Here is a 16122-nt window from a genome sequence, read left to right on the forward strand (position 1 = left end):
CCCGCGCATGACTGTCGCACCATGTTGTAGGTTTCGTAATATTTCTTGTAATTCCCATCTTCTTGTGGAGCTATTATATGGACGACATGGGTGGACAACTCATCGTAATCTGTTACAGAGGCATGCGAAGGAACGCGGTTCAGGGTGAGCGCACTCCAAGAAAACCGTGGGGCAGCGGCAGACTTCTAACTTCGCGATGGTTAGATTTCGAACATCAGCAAATCTAAATTCGGCCTCTTAGTATCCTAATTCTAGGGTATCTATCATTCCTTAATTGTAATAACTTTTAGTCTCCTACTATATGAAGTGTAACAGGTCGCAGATTCTGGCCGTTCAAGCAGTTATATAATAGGACTTGGGGATCCTGAACTGGTACTGTCAACAGATGCATGGCAACCTAGTCACATATGGGCCAACGCATCTATATCGCACATGTCGTAGATAAGAAGAGCTTATGACAAAAGTTGGTCCGAGCTTACCACATGTTTCGTAGCCAAGGGCGAGAGCTTAGAGGCGTAACCCAACCATTCCACAACACCTCACCCCTGTAATTGGCTTTGGGTGCTAACGACAAACGACGACATGGAGGACACCGTGACCAACGTTGATCGGGTCATTACAGCTATACGAAATGCCAATTTACAGCATCCAGACGAAGAATTACTCGAATGTTTTGTCCACGACTCAATTGATCCGGGACGAACCGCTCGCTATGTGCTACAGAGCCGCTCTATCGGAAGAGATGCACTTGACTTAACGCTTTTGCTATCTGACTGGAAAGAACTGATTGGTACATGTAAACTTATGATTTTTTATTCCTTCTAGGTCTCTACTAATGAACAAAAGTCACCCACGAACTGCCTTTTCACCAAAAGCTTGACAGAGTCTTTATCGCCGATATATGGAGAAGAGACGGCGGCAAATGTTGCATTACTGGCTTAAAGAACTCATTCAGTGATCCGCTGGTGGTCGCTCCTATACTTCCGATCATAAACCCAATAAGAAAGGTAACTATAAGTTATTTTGTCACTGTGGCCTCAATAACCTAGTATCAGCTGACCGGGGCATCTTTAGTCATTACATGAAATGCTTGAAGCTTTCCTCGGCTCCGAAGGGCAACAGTGGATCCCGATGAATGAAGCTGCGTCCCTGGATGCTCACCGGAAGTATTGGCTTGTCCGCAAATCTGCAGCAACAGCACTATCGCAAGGTTACTATCGGTTCACATTCCTTAAAGGCTCTGAGGTAAGTGTCTTGTTGCCTTTTTGGTGTATGCATATCATGGTTTTGAACCTGCAGTCTCACTAATCGATGTTCAGTACCATGTTACTACAGCCTGCATTGGAGGTCCAGCATGGCCTCCCATCCTCGAAAAGACGCCAGTGCTTCAGCCTCGCCAGTTTGCAACCTGCTCAGCTTCCGGCATGGGCACACCGGATGTCTATTCGTTGCAAATCTTGTCACGGTTTGCGAAACCTGTGCGATGGAGTTGCATTGATCGGAAAATCGCGAGGAAAAGATCACAACCACACAGTCAGTTGCCGGTTTTCTCACTATGGCGTCTCTTTCCAGAGCGTATCACCATGACTTCGACAATAGGCTGGCACATGGTACCAGCCTCTCTTCGCATACAAGTCTATCACTGCTTGGCATTTATGGGAGCACGGGTGTACGGGCAATCCTGCAGCTTGAAGGTCCAACAACTGCCATTTGGCATGTACCTTAAAACTTCAGACGTGAAATGGCATGAGAGCTTGGCCAACGAGTATGAAACGTTGCGCCTCGTGAGACGCTATACTCGTATACCGGTTCCACGCCCATTGGATCTCGTCTCCTACATGGGTGAGTCTTACCTCCTGACTTCCCAAGTTCCGGGCCTACGTCTAGGATGGTGCATCGATACACTGAGCGATGACGAGGTAGGCATGCTAGTCCACGACTTGCAGGGATACATTGGGGAGCTACGAGCGATACCAAAGGAAGTTGCTCCCGACTATGCCATTACCAATGCGCTCGGTAAGCCATGTTTCGATTATCGACTCAACGCAGCTTTGGATTATGATGAAGATCGGGGAGATTTCGTTGGGCCATTCGCGGATGAGGAGCAATTCAACGAGACTTTACAGTGTGGCGCATTGCCAGGTGTAACTCATCGCAGCGGACATGAAATCGTTTTTACACATGGGGATTTGAACATGAGAAACATCCTAGTGCGTAACGGCAGGCTTTCAGGTATCGTTGATTGGGAGACTTCGGGATGGTACCCGGGATTCTGGGACTACACTAAGGCCCATTATATCACGAAGCTTCACCGGCGATGGTTAAGGATCGTTGATAAAATCTTTCAACAGTATGGGGGATATGAGGATGAGCTAGCAACCGAGCGCCAACTTTGGGATTACTGTTTCTGAGACAGGAACGGTGTCCACACTCTCCCACTTGGGCGTCTTTCCCTTGCGAACCCGACAAGTGAACAGGGAGGAGGAATAAAGCATAGAAGATGATCGGATATTTAGCGATGATTCCCTATTTTGATTGGTGGCGTGGGGCATCTCCAGTCTATCAAGCGCCCGGATTGACTCTCAGTTGCGCTTATTTATCTAATCTAGGCCGTTCAGATAATCGACCGCTCCAAATTTCGCCGGATAGTTAATTATCGCCTCCGCCCCTAATTAGAAGGAAAAAGGCCAACAACGCCTGCTGCAAGGCCAATGACAGGATGACCCCATATCAGAGAGGGCAATTGACGACCAATCGTTTCGAAGCACAGTGGGCCCTCTATTCCAGGTTCAGTAGCACGGCCGCTTGTGCCGCAACAATCAACTTGTGCCCTTGATGAATGGTGGGGTCCCCATGGGGAGTGAACGCGCCACTCTTGAATGAGACTGCTTATGGTCTGAAGGAGAATTCACTCCTTGTCCGCAAATCTCGTTTCTAAGAAATGAATAACCATGGTACTGAACCGAAGTTCGAATGCAATCCGATGGCCCTATAAGAACCATTCCTAGACGCCATGACCAATCTCTACACAAATCTGCGAGGATCAGTGATTTATATCGCCAGCGTTCTATATCGTACTTGGGTGGTTTTTTTGCAAGTTACATTAATGAAGTCTATTCATAGTAGATACCATAGTCCTATCAATAGCCAAGCAGAACTGACCCGCAAGGCTTGAGGAGGGCGAGTTACAGGGATGCTTACAACGCTGCGGTGATAGGTTCAAACGGCGCGCGGCTAGCTCTAGCAACCTTTTGTCCACTGGTAGCATTGCATTCTGGCGACATTGATTATGCTGAAATAGTGAGTGTTGGCTGTACTATTGCAGCAGGAAGGCTAAGTGGGTCGTACGGCCTTTGTCGGAGTTGTTCTCGGCCTGATCATTATAAGGTCTGAGAGATGGGACTTGCATAAGTTTTCTTCATCATGCTTTCACACTTTTGGGACAGTTAGTCGTTGGTTTTTGCAACAGTGCATTCGGAAGACAACGAGAATGGCTCGTTGTCGCTAATTAATAGTATTTTGGTTGTCGAACTCATCCTTTCCTCTCATTACTTATTGATCAGTCCACGAGTGAGCCAGCGAGCTCGTCGTGAGGCTTATAACCGAGGGACAAGACAGTGGTCCTGGTTCAATGCTAACAGAAGTGGAGAGTCAGATAAACCTATCTGGTTTGGTTTAATAGCCTGATAGTACTGTACATATATAAGCATGGCTTCTTGTTCTGCGATAAGTACTATGGCTCTCATTCATCAAAGCATCCTGTCTCGTTCTTTGCCCCATATCCTTTTTACAATTACGAATTATTAACATGCCCCTAAACAGAAGCCTCGAAGCAAACTCTATCTACATCAGCTTGAATGCTCGTGCAAAGCTAGGTGAATATGTATGTTTTTACGGCCCTTTGTTACATGTTCATCAAACGACTATGAGATGAAGCATTGGGATTTGATCCACACCGACATAAACATGCGCCCTGTCCTCCATCATGCAAGCAATCGTGCCGGACCCTGGGTGTACGAAGCAAGAAGTGGCAGGCCAGAGCAGTCCATGTCCTTGATTGTTTTGATACGGGCGGACAAAATAAAAGTCACTCAAGAGTGACAGACATAATAAAAAGCGTTGCGGTAGATGGCAGTCCTTCCCCGCGAACAGGCGAAGCATTCACGTGTCGTATCTGGGTCAAAGATGTACTCGTGGCACTCCATACTAATGGCCAGATTGTGCTTCCATCTGACGTTAGTAAGTTTATGGCTATGTTCTTATAAGCTATTTTAATTACCGGTCTAATACTAATATTCCGTGTTAGATATAATAAAGAGTGTAACAGTTAGACATAGCCCTAATTATACGCCTTATATTAAAAGGAGCATAGTGAAGTAGTGAGTGTTGGCTGTACTAATACTACAAGGGAGCCAAGTAGGTCGTACGACCTTCGTCGTCGTTGTCCAGGGTCTAATTAGTATAAGGTCGAAGGGATGGAACTTGTAAATAGTCCGAGGGCCATGCTCCTTCATACTTTTGACTACGGTCGCGTGGTTAGTTTTTGTAACAGTGCATTCGGAAGACAACGAGAATGGCTCGTTGTCACTAATTAATGTTATTTTGGTTATTAAGTTCATTCTTTTCATTCATTTCTTAGTAATTAGTCCGCGAGTGAATTAACGAGTTCGTCGTAAGGCTTATAACCTAAGGGATAAGACAGTGGTCTTAGTTTAATAAGCGTAATAGTTATTAATAACATTTATAAATTTACGGGACGGTTTAAATTTAATTAATTAGTGTTAAATTAATGTTATTACTTTATTTTTTAATTATAAGCTTTATAAAAAAACTATAACAAGTATATTAACACGGTATTTTATTAAGTGAGAAATTAGCGTTTAAACGTATATCTTATTATTAATATACGGTTAATACTTATAGAGTTATTCGTTATATAGTTAGTAAGAACCTTAGTGTTCTTTATACTCTTTTCCCTACTTAGGCGAAACTACCTTATAATAGTTTCGCTATTAAAGTTCTCTCACGCTCTATTTACTTTTATAGTTATTATAAATCTGTTACGATTTATAACCTAAGTAATTATTAATCTAATGGATTAATAAGATTATTCTAGATTATTCTAAGGTATTTCCTTTAATATATATTGAAGTAGTGAGTGTTGGCTGTACCAATACTATAAGGGAGCCAAGTGGGTCGTACGACCTTCGTCGCGGTTGTCCAGGGTCTGATCAGTATAAGGTCGAAGGGATGGAACTTGTAAATAGTCGAAAGGGCATGCTCTTTCACACTTTTGACTTGGGCCGCGTGGTCAGTTTAGCAGCAGTGCATCCGGAAGACGACGAGAATGGCTCGTCGTTACTAATTAATGTTATTTTTGTCATCAAATTCATCTTTCCATTCATATTCTTAGTGATCAGCCCGCGAGTGAACCAGCGAGTTCGTCGTGAGGCTCATAACCTAAAGGACAAGACAGTGGTCCTGGTTCAATATAAAGAGATATCCTCGATATCTCTAAACACTTTCCTTAAGCAAGCTTATAAATACATTCACTTATACTCTCTTTACTTTACCTCCGAGTATTACTTCGAATTAAGTGCTTCCGCCTAATTAACGTTATATAATATACACATAACCTTAAACAAAAACTTATAAAGTGTAATAATTACGATAAGATTACTAAGTAATAAGCTTTTAAATATAATAATTATATTTAAAGTGTTGGAATATATTATTCGCGGTCTCGTACGACGGTTGGCTACGTAGTATAGGTAGTCACGCGGCGTGCTGGCAGTAAGCCACCACAGCCACGATGTGGCTGTCGGCAGCCAGCAGCCGTACTGGTGAACCCCTATCTATAGACCACGTACGAGGGGAAGAATCCCTTCTTCTCCTTCGTACGATAGCGCTGAATAGATCTATTTGTCGCCCAAACTGTACGGAAAGAAATGAATGGAGAAGCCATTCCACATAAAGACTTATTATTAAAGAGGAGAAATAAACGTTTTTTATCGCTAGTTATAAAGTAAAAGTTTTATATTAATTATTAAAGTAATAATATTAGTCATATAATTATAATAAAAAGGCTATGTAAGTTATCTAGCCCTTATTAAGGTTATTCTCGGCTTAATTATTATAAAGTATAAGAAATAAGATTTATTAATAACTCTTTTTATTATGTTTTATATACTTTTATATAATTAATTATAATAACACTTATAACGGGGCTATAAGTTATAATAAGTATATAAATAAATCTCTTTAATTTATACCTAGAATAGCTCTTAAGACAAGACATATTATAAGCCTATATTAACTTTACAAGTCGTAACGTTATAAGTTTGTTGTCTTACACCCTTATTATTAGTTCTTATAGCTTAGTGCTATCCGCACCCATACTCTTACACTAAGTACTTAGAAGAATTCTTATCACCTTTATAACCTTTACATTTTAATATTTATTAAACCCTTGTTAAAGAATCCTCGCTACCGGCCGGCATTCCTCGTAAATCGCTATTATAAGTAATAACACCGCTGAATACGGGATTAAACCCTTCGTTTCTGTTTTCTAGATTCCTCTCCCCCTTAATAATAGTATTTGCACTTTCCATACGATGGTAAGGAAATTCATGAAGACCCGCGCCCGAGTCTGCGCCAGGGCCTTCTTTTTTAGATGTTTTTGTCCTCCAATAGTTTCTGATGCTGTATCTGCCGGTTAAAGAAGAGGAAAGGGAGTGCCTACTTAACTTCTTTATGCGGTCAAATCCAACATCGAGAAGACTATTTAGCGCAGGCAGCGAAGCTACGACCACGGCAAAGCAGAGGTCAATAGTGTTCCAAACATATACGTCGTGGTATTGCCACGTGATGTCGTCGCTATATCGAAGAACTCCGATGTTGCGGAGAATTGAAGCGAATGTCGACATACCACCCAAAGCGAAGATAAAAATGAGTCTTGCCTTTTTTCGGGTGGGCATTTTGAGGCGTACCAAGATGGTGATAGGAACGCAGAGTAGGGCGATATCCGTCACCATATGAAGGGTACGTGTCGCAAGACTCACAGCCTTGGTATCAATACATTTGAATTCGTGCGGGTCTGCCATGCTACCGATGTAGATCAAGGAATAGCGTGCTGGAACCGGTATACACTGGAACGCCTGCAAGAAGACGGAACAGGGTAAAAGAAAAAGGAAGAGACTGATAAATATCCAGTGTATCGTCATCCATTTTCGCGAAGTCAGGCCAGTAATGCGTCGGTTTGCGAGGGCGACACTGAGCTTGACGCAAAAGACGCAGAAGTAGAAGAGAGGCTGCTCCACGTTGGCTATGCGGATGAACCAGTAGACCTCCGTGTATGTGCAGTCATGAATGTGCTTTCCCAAGCATCCCTTGGTTTGAGAAATGATATCGAGCGACAAGTAGACAGCAGCGCCAATCTGCGGTTGTAAGCAGAAGCAACAGTGAGGAAGCAAGGCGTTGCAGCAAACTTACGGCTCCGGGCAAGATCATCCAGTCATCAAGGCCAAAGCTCTTCTTCTTGAACAGCCTCATGTAGAGTCTTGCGGAAGTGAACAGGATAATGAAGAAGATTGCTATTGCTTCTCCAATTATAAGTGACGGACCTCCCGTCTCAAATTCGTAGTTCACCGGCCGAGTCGCGCCAAACGGCTCAGACTTATTCGGGTTGATCTGGGACGGTGAAATGATAAGCAAGCCTCGTCGTATCAGTGCATCCGTATCGCTGATTGGGGGATAACCCAACAGCGCTGATGGGTCCGACATGAGAAAGGTATCACCAGACAGACCAACGTGGGATGGGGTGCTCATGTGGGATTCGAAGTTCAGGATGTCTTGGTCTATTCAGAAGAAGAACAGACCGGGACGAGAAACGCGAAAGTAATGAGGGCTATTATCTGATGAGAGTCGGCTTTTCGTTATTGGTTGCCAGGCCGAATCGGGTACTTGATCGACAGTAATGCACGACTGAGGCCCAGCGTTAAGGCTCTGCTTACCTTAAACTGCAAGGATTCTACACAGCCTTGAAGGATCATTACACAATATGCAGAATGCCGTAATGTGACCCTACCCGGGGCTATTTTCACAGCCCCCATGCAACCATGCAGTCGAACCGACAGTCTTTTCTTATTTCAGAAGCCTGCTATGTGATGCTCAAGTGCCAATTAAGTACCTCTATGTACCGAAGAGTATTGACTCGGTGCGCAATCTTTGTGCCCGCAATCTCTCTGCCGATGACACCAGAAGTTGGTGTAGCGGTCCCCCGCAATCTCCCTTCCTACGACTCCTTCCGACCAAATGAAAAGGCTGCTATAGCCTATCAATTGGCTGGCTCGTCGGGCGTGCTGCTTGATTGACACTCAAGCTATTTTCGCAACGTGCCTCATCGGCGTAAATCAACCCTTATACTAAATGCGGGAAACAACGCAAAATGCAACAATCGTACGTGCAGATCTCCACACTGACCGACTGTAGACTTTTATAGCAGTTCTTGAATCTTATGGCTTCGCAGACTTGGAATGGCAATGAGATGTCAAGTATCCTCGCAACTGGCCGGCCCAGCGTAAATGGACAAATGTGGCGCTCATTTCATTGCAAGCAATACTGTCCCCAATCGCTTCAACCATCTTGGCTATAGGGGCAGTTGCTGTTACAGATGACTTTCAGCTTTCAGATCCATATACAACAGCTCTGCCCACAGGGCTATACGTGCTTGGCCTCGGGCTGGGACCTCTGCTGCTGGCACCGTACTCAGAAACCTGGGGGCGTAGAACTGTCTACCTATACAGTTTCGGTGTCTTCACAATGTTGAACATTGGGTGCGTGCTATCTCCAAATATCAACGCTCTTTCTATCTTGAGACTACTGAGTGGCATCGCCGGCTCAGCTGGTCCTAGCTTGGGAGCGAGCAGTATCGGCGACATATTTGCCGCTGAAGAGAGAGGCAGAGCTCAATCCCCGTACTCTTTTGGACCCGTCATGGGACCCGTGCTTGGTGGAGTAATTGGGGGTTTCATCGTGAATCGTACTCATGGTTGGCCTTGGCTCATGTGGACTGTGACAATTGCCTCAGGAGTTACCAACGCTCTTTCCCTGTTGTTTCTACGAGAAACGTATGCGCCCTATTTGTTGTCGCGCAAAGCAGCCATCTTGACAAAGAACAACCCGGCGTGCGAATATTGAGTCGAAGCCGCAACGCACGGTGAACAGTTGTTCGGGCGAGCGATGACAAGGCCAATCCGATTGCTTTTTACTTCACCCATCTGTGCCTTCATGAGTATCTATTTTTCTCTGTGAGTATGCGCTACTAATATATCCTCGGGTGTATGGCTAACCTTGTATCAGATTTTATGGCATATTGTATCTTCACCTGATAATAATTATACTCCTCGTTGGCCTGACTGAAATGTACGGCTCGTACTCATATCATTGGATCAATGGCATAACTGGCCTGGCTTATCTGCGCGCTGGAACCAGCAGTCTCCTTGGCGCGGCCATCACAGGCAAATATATGAACAAGTCATTCGCTTCCGCCTTCGCACGACAGGAAAAGCGCACTGGCTCTTCAACCACGACACCCGAACTCCGGCTTCCATTCATGCAGATCGGCATGGCTATTGTCCTTCTGGGGCTGATTATGTTTGCCTGGAGTGCAGGGCGTGCCTATTGCACCGTACCACTCCTTGGCGCAAGTTTCTTCGGCTCGGGTATGCTCATGGGTTACGTATGTATTCACACGTTTCTCGTTGACTGCTTCGGCAAATGGGCAGCGAGCGCCTTAGCTGCAGCAATCGTTACGCGGTGTGTCATTACCTGTGCATTTTGCATTGTGGGTTTTGAGTTGTACAGAAGGCCGGGCTACGATTGGTTTGTAGCCTTTCTGAGTCTCTCGTCTCTGAATATATCTGAAATGGCACAGGGGCTTGATGCTGTTGGCATTTCTCTGTATTGCGATGATGCCTATTCCGTTTGCGCTACAGAAGTACGGCTCCGTTCTTCGGGAGAAGCAGATAAACTTGTAATAAACTCATAATAAAACACCATGCGCCAACCTCCCATGGAAGCTGCACTGTGCTTGTCATAGCATGTGGGAACGAAGACTGCGTTCGCTGTGAAGCATACCCGTCCATTTCAGTGCGTGGAGACCCCCCCCCCCCCCCCCCTTTGGTGGCACATCAACCATACCGTACATCTTTCTCAAATAGATCAATGAGATGATGAATTGGAATATCGTCATTTTCCACCAAATTGATTATTTCATCCACCGTCCCCGGCTTAAAACCGCCTTGTCTCATATTAGCCTCAAATTTCCGTTTGACCAGATCCAAGGTCTCAGTGTGCTTGGGATGTCCTATAGGAAATTCCACCACGACCTCGGGGATGTTTTCACCAGTCTTCATGTCGATCTTGACTGCATTTGCTGCGCTTCGGACTTTATGATCATGGTAGTCCTTGGTGAATTGTTCGTCTTCTACCACTACCATTTTTTCTCGCAGCTGGTCAACTCTCGGGTCCGAGGCCCACGGGCTGTCATCCGAATAGTCTTCGCTGTCAATGAAGGATCCTTTCATCAGGGAAACGGCGACAATATACTGAATGCAGTGGTCCCGGTCTGCGGGATTTCTCAGAGGTCCTGTCTTGTCAATGATGGTTTTCGCCGCTTGCTGCGTGCGAATTGTCATCTTCTCAATGTCGCCGACAGTTCTTTCCACAACCTTCAGTCTCGTAGCAAGCTCGACTGCGGCTTCTGCAGCAGATATACCGTGACCTTCTGCTACAACGAGCTTGAAGAAGTGATATTCTATGACGAACGTCCCGTATGGTCTCGGCACTTTGATCTCTTGCCCACGAAACAAGACATCCTGAAAGCCCCATTTCGACGCTGTCAGAACTGAGGGTGTGCCTGGCTGCCCAGCCATCGCAAGAAAACAGAGGTGTACAGCACGAGTGCATGCATCTCCAGCTGCCCAGCCCTTCCGAGGTCCTACATTAGGTGCCTGGCGGAATGTGCGGAGAGGATGTCCATCCAGCCATGCATGGCTCAGAGCACTGAGCGCTTGGCCTTCGCTGAGTCCCATCAGATGCGCGACTACAGCCGTCGATGCAACCTTGACTAGGATAGTGTGGTCTAGACCCTGTTGGTTGAAAGAGTTCTTAATCTGTAAGACCCCTTGAATCTCGTAGGCCTTGATCTGCGCAGTGAGGACTTGTTTCATGGTGATGGGTTTTTCAGTGGCATTTCCAACTGCGTAACTGCGAGAAAGCCAGTCCGCAACGGCAATTATTGCACCCAGGTTGTCGCTGGGATGGCCCCATTCTGCGCCAGGATAGGCATCGTTGTGATCGAGGTAACGAATCAAAGCGCCGAGATCAAAAGCCCCTTTCACCGGATCAAGGGCAAATGCCGTTCCTGGGAGCTTAAAGCCGTTGGGGACTTTGGTTCCTGGCACCACTGGGCCAATGAAAGCCCGCGCTTCCGAAGATTGAGCAAGCGTCTCAATTGCACAGCCGAGAGAATCTAACAAAGCTACTCGCGCTCGCTTGTAAGCGAGTGGTGAGGAGATTTCAGTGTGGTAGACATAGGCTATGACATCTGAAAGAAGTTGATCGTACTTTGGAATGGACATGCTGGGCAATTTTGGAAGAGATTTGGAAGAATGTACAGTGCAGATGGCTTTCTGGCAGCAGTGGGGGATGGCTTGCATATTTATAGGAGTTGAGCTCTACCCTATGAGTTGGCAGGGTTCCGATTGGTGAATCTCTGCACACAAGCAAGAAAACTTTTGCACGCATCTCCGGTCTATTGAACAAGTGAGCTGGAATGCTTTGCAAGCCTATATTGGCTTTGAGCGAAATTCCATGATCGTTATAATTCAGAAGCCCTCCAACTTTTCCGTGTGTTTTCCCAATAACTCAACTAGCTCACCCAAATCATCGTCGCTATCGCTATCTAGCGAAAGTACCAAGTTTTCAATTTTTTGTCGTGTCTCTACGTCAATGACCGCTTGTGTTAGCATCCTCCATTTTTTGAGTATTTCTTCGTTCGTCAACAACGGCTTCACGCCTCTCGGCGCCTCTACGAAGACCTGAACTTTCTCACTTGTTTCGTCCTTGAATACTATCGTCACTCGCTGGAACCACATCGTCGTTTTGTCTTTGTTGAAGTCCGAGTTATGCACGCATCGAATCTTGCTCACCCACGTCCATATATCATCACGGTTCAGACTGGAAGGCGTAAACTGCTCTACAAGAACAGCCCTGTCCACAATCTGACATGCTGCAGCATACGGTGCACAAGTTTGTGCACTCGTAGAATCGGTTGGTCTTTTTGGTGTCCAACCACCTTTCTTGTATGCTAGTTCAGACATCTCCACAACGATCTCATGAACCACTTCTACATTACTCAACGCACCAGGGTGCTGTTCCTGAATTTTCCTGACACAGTCAATCGTTCCGTGGGTTGCTCCCATACTTGCATAAGGCTTGACGTTGACATTTTGGAGCTCCCAAATCTGCCCCAATTGCTCAATGATTCGGTGAGGTGTTGTGGGCGGTTCCTGCGTCCCGCCATTTCCAAAGGTGGAGATGAACCCGCCATAAGGGGTCTCCAGGACCTTTTTAATTCCAGTGTAGTTCTGTGAGGCCATTATGGCTGAGAAAAGTCCGTTGCGCGAGGCAAAGCCATGCTGCATGCGCTTCACCATAGAACCGTATTGTGCGCTCATAAGCCCACAAGCTTGGGTGCAAGCAATACCGAGCGCATCCTCGATATTCTGGACACCAAGTCCCAAGAGTTTCGATGATGCAACTGCTGCTGCAGCAGGCCCAAACACAGCACCCGAATGCCATCCTCTGGAAAGGATTTCACCACCTCGGAAAGCGAAGCCTACTCGAGGACCGATTTCATATCCAATCAGTGCCGCAAGGAGGAAGCTTCGGCCGCTTATGGGGGATGGCACGTGCTGAGTCAGGGCGCAGAGGGCAGGAAGCACCACAGATGACGAGTGAATGGGTGATTCGGAATGGAAGTCATCTAATTCGAATGCTTGAACAAAGGACGAGTTCAGAAGCGCTGCAGCCAGTGGGCCGACCTTCTACGCATAGTTAGCTACATGGACTTTTCATCATGTTAACTTGCGGAAAGAGTAAGAAGTGTACCTTGTCCCATCCCCATACCGAGCACGAACCTGGCGACTCCATAGATAGTGCTGCCCTAGTACCTGTTTCCGACCATGGCAGGTGTGAACCAATAACAGCACACGCGAGACCGTCAAGGATTAAATATTTCGTCCTCATTATCACATTTTCAGGAATATCACTCAGTTGCAACTCATGCACCCATCGACACAACTCAGCTGTAATATCGGACGGACACTTATCAGAGTTCTGAGGCATCGTAAGTGAAAATCCCAGACTGTCGTCTGTGCGACATGTACACTTTCAATCGTGATGTTCCATCGTCAGGTTGATAACTAGAGTATATGTGAGGAGTGTCTGAGGCTACTGGGCGGCGTCGCTGTCGCTTACTGTATGTCTTGGTGGGAAAACACGGCTTGCATTTGTTGCGGCACGGTGATCCTTGTTAATTGCCTCGCCCCCAATACTCTGCATACCACATACTATCGTTCTGCGTCATATCACACGAGACTCAGCTTAGATCCACCTACAATGTAGCATAATCAGCACGAGCCTCGCATATCAGCGCCCAATTACTGCCTAAGGTCTTCTCGTGCTGCTTTGCTTATGGCACTTTACCGATCTACAAGTTGTCAGAATTGGTCGACCCCACTCGCATTATATGACGGTGGGCCCTGTAAAGGTATTATTCCAAGTACCGTTAAGTACTCATGCAAGACAAGCATCACCAAAGCACATCGGTGTAATTACTACAATCAGATCCAGCCCCGGCCCGGACCCGCTCTGTCTTTGACGTACACAGTACAATTAAGGAAACAACATGGAGAAAATACAATCGGACTGTTTCTATCAGGCTCTTTCTGCGGCCAGTCAATAGGCTGTTACAGCCCAGCAGTACCTCATTTGTACGTTGCGGCGCAGACACGTGAAGCTAGACCGAACTAGACTCCAGGCTCGCTGCAAAGTTGGCATTTTCTCATATTATCCGTATTCTCGACGCGTTATGATTGATACGTGCTGGCAGGGGGCCATGGCTATGGACACCAGTGAAATCATTGATTGTAGATGAGATTATATAAGATAATCAATGCTTGTTTTGCGATCTCGCAGAATTACCCAAGGCAGCTCTCCCATACATCACTTTCTGACCTATAATTAATGGTGTCATTGCAGCCTGCGCTCATTTATATGTATTGGAGAAATGTCACCTTTCACCGTCTCTGTCTTTACGCTTCTGCTCGGTTTCGGGTTTTACCTTTTAAAGACCGTGTTCTGTTTCCTATATCACGAAAAACTACTGATCACAGATCTGCGAACGTTCCGTGTGTATAGCATTCCCATCAAGCATAATGCCGTGCAAGCTACAGAGTTCCGCAAAATATCACCGCTTGGAATCACAGCTAGCTATTGGGAGCATGCAGCCAAAGGTTTGGTGATACTTGATCCAGGCTTCAAAAACACTGCTGTTAAGGAAAGTCATATTACATATATGTATGAACTATATCATCATCACCAGATATAGTCATGAGATTCGACTAATCAAAATTTTAGTGATGGCAATCGTGGTATTCTACAATATCGCCAGCACCCTATTGGCCATCTCTTCGCCCACCATGACTACGAAGATGTTGTACATCTACTAGTATGGGGGCATCTTCCCACGATAGAGGTGAAAATGAAGTTCAGAAGTCAAGTTGCCAAGTTCATGGTTCCTGACCATTCAGTTCTAAGCGTCGTTCAATCTTTCAAGTATATTTCCCTTCATTGGCCGGTAACATGACCGTACATGTATACGCGTTACTAATAATCCCGTATAGCCCAGACACGCCAGCGTATCTTGTTATCGCCGCAGGTCTGTCTGCCTGGGTAGCGTCACATCCTAACACGATTCCTGTGTATAGAGGAGATTCTATTTACCAGAAAGATGCCAATGCTGTTAATGACGGTGTTGGCCGTGCTATTGCCGCATTCACTACAGTTGTCGCATTGACATATTGCCACCAGCAAGGCAGGCCATTTGACTTCAAGGTAGATCCAGCACTCTCGAGCATCGAAAATCTCCTTGTAATGATTGGTCGGGTAGACCATTGCGGTCTACCAGAAAAGCAGACAGCCCTTGTTCTTAACAAGATCTGGATTCTATTTGCCGACCATGAAATGACGAACTCTACTGCCGCATTCCTGAACGCCACTTCTTGTCTGAGCGACCCCATGTCAGCGCTTGTCGCTGCTGTAGCTTCGGCGAACGGCCCTCTCCATGCCGGCGCCATTGATCTCGCATACAAAGGATTTGAAAAGATGGGCAACGTAAGCGGCGTCGGGAGGCACATGGATGATGTACGAGCGAAGAAGTGTAGGCTGATGGGTGTGGGCCACCGTGTTTATCGGACTGCCGATCCGAGGATCTCATATCTTCGTTCCATAATGGGCGACCTTGAGGCTACGACATCGCAGAATCGTCTGCTTGAAGTTGCCCTCGAAATTGATCGCATAGTCGCGACCGATTCGTACTTCACATCGAGGGCCTTGAGCATTAACGCCGACTTGTACTCTTCTTTCGTATATGCTGCCCTGTAAGTATTCTCATCGTCATTAGCTAAAAAGTTGAACTAAACGCGCTGCAGCGGATTCGATCAAAATATATTCACGGCTTTTTCTATGACTGCAAGATGTGCTGGTCTTCTCGCACATTGGAGAGAAGGCATTGGTAAGTTCGACGTCTCTCCAAGCTGTATTCAGTCAATTGACTAGCCATAGGTGGACAGCCTTGTCTGTGGAGACCTCGACAAATCTTTACTGGTGAAGTGACTTCATAGTGTTTTCTAGTGTTATTCAAGATAGTTATAAGATAGTGAATCTATCGATTTTTTAGTTTGAATCCAGAAGAAGTGGGTCACGGGATTTGGTTCTTCGGATAGGTATATACTATGAATTCTTTCAGCGAGAGATAGGAGCGGCCCCTGAATGTGG

At 46.0% G+C, this 16122-nt stretch overlaps 6 protein-coding genes across 6 annotated transcripts; 3 read left to right on the forward strand and 3 right to left on the reverse strand.

The window, feature by feature from the left end:
* Positions 1 to 399: 399 nt before the first annotated feature.
* BKA67DRAFT_221259 (kinase-like domain-containing protein) lies at positions 400 to 2712 on the forward strand. The gene is made up of 4 exons (XM_046095566.1): positions 400 to 796; positions 847 to 1007; positions 1075 to 1245; positions 1320 to 2712. The coding sequence occupies exons 1-4, from the start codon at positions 583 to 585 to the stop codon at positions 2409 to 2411; spliced, it is 1638 nt and encodes a 545-aa protein (XP_045962988.1). The 5' UTR covers positions 400 to 582; the 3' UTR covers positions 2412 to 2712.
* Positions 2713 to 6340: 3628 nt separating this feature from the next.
* Positions 6341 to 7934, reverse strand: BKA67DRAFT_558975 (uncharacterized protein). Its single transcript, XM_046102356.1, has 2 exons — positions 7492 to 7934; positions 6341 to 7436 (listed from the first exon to the last, which is right to left on the reverse strand). Exons 1-2 carry the CDS (start codon positions 7825 to 7827, stop codon positions 6462 to 6464), a joined length of 1311 nt encoding a protein of 436 aa, XP_045962989.1. The 5' UTR covers positions 7828 to 7934; the 3' UTR covers positions 6341 to 6461.
* A 493-nt stretch (positions 7935 to 8427) lies between these two features.
* Positions 8428 to 10037, forward strand: BKA67DRAFT_591566 (major facilitator superfamily domain-containing protein; the record flags this gene model as incomplete). Its single annotated transcript, XM_046104735.1, has 5 exons — positions 8428 to 8457; positions 8554 to 9185; positions 9249 to 9308; positions 9361 to 9882; positions 9935 to 10037. The coding sequence occupies 5 exons, from the start codon at positions 8428 to 8430 to the stop codon at positions 10035 to 10037; spliced, it is 1347 nt and encodes a 448-aa protein (XP_045962990.1).
* A 153-nt stretch (positions 10038 to 10190) lies between these two features.
* Positions 10191 to 11642, reverse strand: BKA67DRAFT_513745 (MmgE/PrpD family-domain-containing protein; the record flags this gene model as incomplete). The annotated part of the gene is made up of 1 exon (XM_046097597.1): positions 10191 to 11642. The coding sequence occupies one exon, from the start codon at positions 11640 to 11642 to the stop codon at positions 10191 to 10193; it is 1452 nt and encodes a 483-aa protein (XP_045962991.1).
* Positions 11643 to 11888: 246 nt separating this feature from the next.
* On the reverse strand, positions 11889 to 13542 carry BKA67DRAFT_620992 (immune-responsive protein; the record flags this gene model as incomplete). Its single annotated transcript, XM_046105480.1, has 2 exons — positions 13174 to 13542; positions 11889 to 13109 (listed from the first exon to the last, which is right to left on the reverse strand). The coding sequence occupies exons 1-2, from the start codon at positions 13408 to 13410 to the stop codon at positions 11889 to 11891; spliced, it is 1458 nt and encodes a 485-aa protein (XP_045962992.1). The 5' UTR covers positions 13411 to 13542.
* An 811-nt stretch (positions 13543 to 14353) lies between these two features.
* On the forward strand, positions 14354 to 15968 carry BKA67DRAFT_513684 (citrate synthase; the record flags this gene model as incomplete). The annotated part of the gene is made up of 5 exons (XM_046097590.1): positions 14354 to 14643; positions 14704 to 14901; positions 14970 to 15725; positions 15777 to 15859; positions 15910 to 15968. 5 exons carry the CDS (start codon positions 14354 to 14356, stop codon positions 15966 to 15968), a joined length of 1386 nt encoding a protein of 461 aa, XP_045962993.1.
* Between the last annotated feature and the right edge of the window lie 154 nt (positions 15969 to 16122).

This window comes from Truncatella angustata (assembly GCF_020726525.1).
Source record: "Truncatella angustata strain MPI-SDFR-AT-0073 chromosome Unknown BKA67scaffold_2, whole genome shotgun sequence".
Taxonomy (NCBI): domain Eukaryota; kingdom Fungi; phylum Ascomycota; class Sordariomycetes; order Amphisphaeriales; family Sporocadaceae; genus Truncatella; species Truncatella angustata.

Coding starts and splice junctions, on each gene's coding strand:
- BKA67DRAFT_221259 (XM_046095566.1), top strand. CDS start 583: ATGGAGGACACCGTGACCAACGTTGATCGGGTCATTACAGCTATACGA. Junction 1,008..1,074: donor TCATAAACCCAATAAGAAAG/GTAACTATAAGT, acceptor GGGCATCTTTAG/TCATTACATGAAATGCTTGA. Junction 1,246..1,319: donor CATTCCTTAAAGGCTCTGAG/GTAAGTGTCTTG, acceptor ATCGATGTTCAG/TACCATGTTACTACAGCCTG.
- BKA67DRAFT_558975 (XM_046102356.1), bottom strand. CDS start 7,827: ATGAGCACCCCATCCCACGTTGGTCTGTCTGGTGATACCTTTCTCATG. Junction 7,437..7,491: donor GGATGATCTTGCCCGGAGCC/GTAAGTTTGCTG, acceptor TTACAACCGCAG/ATTGGCGCTGCTGTCTACTT.